This window comes from Chiloscyllium punctatum, chromosome 16, assembly GCF_047496795.1.
Source record: "Chiloscyllium punctatum isolate Juve2018m chromosome 16, sChiPun1.3, whole genome shotgun sequence".
Taxonomy (NCBI): Eukaryota; Metazoa; Chordata; class Chondrichthyes; order Orectolobiformes; family Hemiscylliidae; genus Chiloscyllium; species Chiloscyllium punctatum.
In genome coordinates this window covers 39,439,313-39,444,790 of record NC_092754.1, presented here as the reverse complement: position 1 = coordinate 39,444,790, position 5,478 = coordinate 39,439,313, and the positions used below count along the sequence as shown (strand labels likewise).

The 5,478-nt window shown below is 48.0% G+C and overlaps 1 protein-coding gene across 1 annotated transcript; it reads left to right on the top strand.

Moving 5' to 3' along the window:
* The first annotated feature begins 1,718 nt into the window (after positions 1-1,718).
* b3gnt7l (UDP-GlcNAc:betaGal beta-1,3-N-acetylglucosaminyltransferase 7, like) lies at positions 1,719-3,777 on the top strand. Its single transcript, XM_072586752.1, has one exon. It carries the CDS (start codon positions 1,780-1,782, stop codon positions 3,115-3,117), a length of 1,338 nt encoding a protein of 445 aa, XP_072442853.1. The 5' UTR covers positions 1,719-1,779; the 3' UTR covers positions 3,118-3,777.
* The last annotated feature ends 1,701 nt before the right edge of the window (positions 3,778-5,478 follow it).

Below are 5,478 nucleotides of genomic sequence, written 5' to 3'. Positions count from 1 at the left end.
GGATGTGGTGCCAAGCAAGTGGACTGTTTTGTGTTTGATGGTATCAAGCTTCTCAAGTGTTGTTGGAGCTGCACATATCCAATTAAGTGGAGAAGATTCCACCACACTCTTGACTTGTGCGGGAAGGAGTCAGGAAGTGAGTTACTCACTGTAATATTCAGAGCTTCTGACCTGCTATTGCAGCCACAGTATTTATATATCTAGTCCAGTTCAGTTTCTGGTCAATAGTGACCCTCAAGATGTTGACAGAGGGGGAATTAGTGGTTGTAATGTCACTGAATGTCATGGGGCAGAGATTAGATTGTCTCTTATCGGAAGTGGTCAGTACCCAGCATTTGTGCAGCGCAGATGTTATTTGCCATTTGTCAGCCCAAGCCTGGATAATGTCCACCTCTTGCTGCATTTGAACATGCACTGCTTCAGTCTTCGAGGAGTTGCAAATTATGCTGAACACTGTGCAATCATGGACGAACTTCTGACCTTACGATGGAGGGAAGATGAAGCAGCTGAAGATGGCTGGGCCGAGGATACTATCCTGAGGAACTCCTGCAGAGATATTTTAGAGTTGAAATGACTGACCTCCAACAAACACAACCACCTTCCTATGTTCCAGACACTTCTCCAACCAGCTTAGAATTTTCCCCCCATTTCCCACAGACTCCAGTTTTGTAACTGGGTCTGGAAAGAGAACACACTGTGTTTATTGGCATGTTTGAGGCTCTCCAGGACTGGTGAGCATGGTATAATGGAGAATAGTCAATATTACCAATAATATGATTGTGCAATGTCACTGCATTATTATTCATCGTATGTGTTGTTCATGCAGAGAGTGGTGCATTCATGGAATGTGTTGCCAGAAGATGTGGTGGAGGCTGGTACAGTTATAACGTTTAAAAGGTATCTGGATGGGTATATGAATAGGAAGGGTTTAGAGGGATATGGGCCAAATGCTGGCAAATGGGACTAGATTAATGTAGGATATCTGGTCAGCATGGACGAGTTGGACCAAGGGGTCTGTTTTTATGTTGCGCATCTCTATGACTCTATGCTCCTTTAATATTTTAATGTTTTGGTTTGGTGGCTAAGGCAACTTAGGTGACTGCCTTACAGATAAACTGAAAGGAGCTGAAAGCATTATTTGGAAACGACAATCATAACTGGTAAGCTGGCAAAAAGGCCAAGGAATTTCCAATTAGGCCCGCCAGTCTGGAAGATGTGGTTTGTGCAAAAGGCATGATTCAGCAGTTTCAGTGAGAAAAACCATCGCAAAGGCAACCTAAAATTCGCACTGAACCAAGAGGAGGAGGGGAAAGAGAGAGAAATGTGAACGGGAGATTAATCTCCTTGTCGGGAAACTTGAATCTCCTCCTCTTCTGGCAACGAGCTCAGTCCAGTGGCTGAGAGCCCCGAGTGAGCAGCTCTGTGTCCCCTGCTCCACGAGACAGCGAGTCCTCCAGGGAGCGCAACCAGTCTAACTACCCCCCCCCGTTTCTGTCGGATCCAGGACCTCCCTCTCCCAAACTCTCGCCGGGAAAGGGGGCCATGTGCCCGGGCTCCGGTTCCCCGGGCGACCCGGGGACGGGCTGGTTAAGACAGCGTCTCGGGCAGTGCCCGACGCTCTGAGCCCGGGGGGAAGGGGGAGATCGGGGGAGGAGGAGGAGGGGGGGGGGAGAGATCGAGAGGGAGGGGGGAGAGATCGAGAGGGAGGGGGGGAGATCGAGAGGGAGGGGGGGAGATCACGCCCCTCTCTATCTCACTCAGCCCCTTCCCCCTCTGATCATGGACTACATCTTCCGCAAGAGGAAACTGCTGAAGACACTGCTGAGCTTGTCGCTGTTCTTCGCCGCCCTGGCTCTCCTCCAGAAACTCAAACTGGGGGATGGCCTGAACCCGACCGCGGGGCTGCGGGGGGAGGCCTCCGCCGGCGGAGGAGGAAGAGGAGGTGGCAGGAGGCAGCTGGAGGTGGCGGTGGGGGGCTGGCTGGAGGCCGACAACATCTTCGCCCGGAGCGGAGCGATCAGTAACGGGAGTGTCGGGGGCGCGGCAGCTCCGGGCTCCGAGGAGGCAGCGCCCGGTCCGTCCGGGGGCTTGGCGAACCTCAGCAGCCCGGCTCCGGCCTGGGAGGTAACGGTCACCGAGTGCAGCCCGAACGCCTCAGTGCGGAGCCTGCCCTGGTTCTCGGGGCTGGACAGCCGCTTCCAGCAGTACGTCCTTTACCGGCACTGCCGCTATTTCCCGCTGCTGCTCAACCATCCGGAAAAATGCCGGCCGTCGCCTGGAGGAGAACGGGAGTCCGGGTCGCCTCACCTGCTCATCGCCGTCAAGTCGGTCATTGAGCAACACGACCGCCGGGCGGCCGTCAGGAAAACCTGGGGCAGGGAACTCATCGTGGGCGGCCGCAGCATCAGGACCGTCTTTCTGCTGGGCACGCCGGCCGCCGGCAAAGACCGGAGGAACCTGCAGAAGCTTCTGGAATACGAGGACCGGCTGTACGGCGACATCTTGCAGTGGGACTTCATGGACACCTTCTTCAACCTGACCCTCAAGGAGGTCAACTTCCTCAAGTGGTTCGACATCTACTGCCGCGGCACCCGCTTCATCTTCAAGGGCGACGACGACGTCTTCGTCAACACCGAGAACCTTCTGGAATTCCTGGCGTCGCAGAGCGAGGGGCCGCGGCGCGAGAACCTGTTCGCGGGCGACATCATTTCGCGCGCGCTGCCCATCCGCAACCACCAGAGCAAGTACTTCATCCCCAAGCAGCTGCACGACCGGCCGTACCCGCCTTACGCCGGCGGGGGCGGCTTCCTCATGGCGTCGGCCCTGGCCCGCCGACTGCTCGTGGCCTCGGAGGGCATCGAGCTGTACCCCATCGACGACGTCTACCTGGGCATGTGCCTGCAGAAGGTCGGCGTCAAGCCGCAGCTGCACTACGCCTTCAGGACGTTCGGCATCGTCAAGCGCCGGGTCAGCCCCATGAACAGCGACCCGTGCTTCTACAAAAACCTGGTGGTCATCCACAAACTGAGCCCCGAGGGGTTGCTCCACATGTGGGACACCGTCCACAACTCGACTCTTGTCTGTGCCAAGAAATTTTTCGTCAATTTGAACGAGTAACCTCGTCGCTTTCTCGCGGATTCTGAAGGAGCGAATCATTGAGCCTGTGAAATCTGCTTGATGTTGTGAAGAGAGACCTACTATGAATGACACCGATATTAAACTTAACTGAGCTAAGGTACTTTATAGAATAGACATTTACAAAAAAAAACTGCTGTATTTTAGCACACACTACATTGTTTAAACACTATATATAAAGTTGCACTCCCCTCAGCTTTCGTATCTACAGGTGATTCAACCGGAGACCATAATTTCTTTTCTTACACGTTTTTGTGTGTAACGAATTTTTTTTTGGGGGGGGGTAGGAAACATCGAATACGTTTTACAGAATTAAGGTAGTAACTTTTACCCCTTTGCTCCTCCTAACCTGAAATTATTTTTATTTGTAGGGATGACATTTAGCCTGTGATAACATGCTCAATTTCTCGTGATGGGATGTTGTGTAAGTGAATGTACCAGTAGCTGAACCCAAGAGTCTGATAAAGATCAAAAGATCGCCTGGCCTGGGGCGATGAGCCGCGCCTAAATTGATATCGAATTAACTAACTAACTTTAGCATTGATTTGGAGATGCCGATGTTGGACTGGGGTGTACAAAGTTAAAAATCACACAACACCAGGTTATAGTCCAACAGGTTTAATTGGAAGCACACTAGCTTTCGGAGCGACGCCCCTCCATCAGGTAGTTGTATGAAGGAGCGTCGCTCCGAAAGCTAGTGTGCTTCCAATTAAACCTGTTGGACTATAACCTGGTGTTGTGTGATTTTTAACTTTAGATACAATAAATAGAAAATGTCACCTTTCTGGTCTGTCTGATTCAGCTACCATTGGTTACTTCAGCAATAGAAACAGACGCGGATTTTAGAATGGCATAATAAAGCAGAATTGATAGTACCTTTAATCCCACCGTCACAAAAAATACTGACAGGAGGAAAGAAAAACTAAAATAAAACCTAAATAAATCTATTCTGTGAACTGTTTTTGAGTGACTGCATTAAACTGGGAAAACTCTAATGGGCAAACTATTAGTTTAATTTTTCATTTTCCCACCACAGCTCCCAACCCCTAACTAAATAAAAATGTAGTTTCTGAGTTGATCGTTGAAGTTAATTTATGCACAGCTGAGATGCCAAACACAGGAATTATGGAGCAATGGGAGCTCTAATTGTCAGTCTGCTCCACATCCAATTCCAAACCTGTGCTTGGGTTGAAGTTGTTGTATGAGATGACTAATGCTAGTGTAATTTCTGGGTCATCTAACCTTGATAGGAGGAATTAGGAAATCCAGAATAATGTTTTATTTCAGAATTGGCTGTTTTCAGTAAATGGAACTTGGTGCAACAATCATTTGCATTTAAGAATCTGGTACTTGGTGCTGATATGGACTGCACCTCCAATAGGCATCGAGAGTATTGATGGTGGGACTGTCAAGATTTACTGATGAATGATGGATCTGGCCAGGTGGCCTCTACAAACAGTGGTGCTTTTAATCTCTGGCAGAATTTAGTGGCAATACTGGGCTCAGCATTGATTCTGCTGCTGTTGTATAATCCCAATTAGCCCAGGAATTTCAGGGCTACATAAATCTAATGTAGGTTTTGGTCATATATGTTTACAGTACAATGGATTTAGAGGAAAAAACATGGTGAGAAAGTGAAGTAATTTCCTTTTTGTGTACTGATTCATCATTTAAGACACCCCTAGTTATTGACCTAATAGCAAATCAAACTCTTTAATGTCATGATGTAATCATGAATATACAATATATCCTTCCAGATATTAATATATTTGATGAAAAATTAAGATGTGAAGTACTCGAGAGGCTAACATTGCATAAAATGACCCTCTCACCTGGTTAGTCAGGGCCGCTAATTTCTGCTTAACTTGATTAACTTGCTGCTCGGTGTTCCTAAAGAAGGAGCCATGAAATTGCTGAGGTGCATGGTATTGAAAATCCTTGCTGCCAACTCCATTGTAGTACTCCCTGGCTTCCATTCCTCAAGGAAAACCTTATAAAGCATTGCATGTTGAGGCATGTGTGCTAGGATGTCAGGAATAGGATTTAACTCCATGATCTCCAGCCTAAGGCTGAGGCACCATCTGAATGACGGCTGATTTCAAAATGGCAACTAATATGAGAAAGAAAGAGATGGAATATGCAACCGTGACTGGTGTGTATTCGATAGACATGTGTTCCTTGCCTATATGGTATATGTTTAGTTTTTAAAATAAGGGTCTTAATATTTAACACCAATTATGTCTTCTGAAATCCAGATTGTTTTTTGATAAAAGCAATGAAAATAATTTGTATGAAATTTTTCTTTTAGTTGAAGTGACATTTGATATTGGAAATGGTTTGAAA

Coding starts and splice junctions, on each gene's coding strand:
- b3gnt7l (XM_072586752.1), top strand. CDS start 1,780: ATGGACTACATCTTCCGCAAGAGGAAACTGCTGAAGACACTGCTGAGC.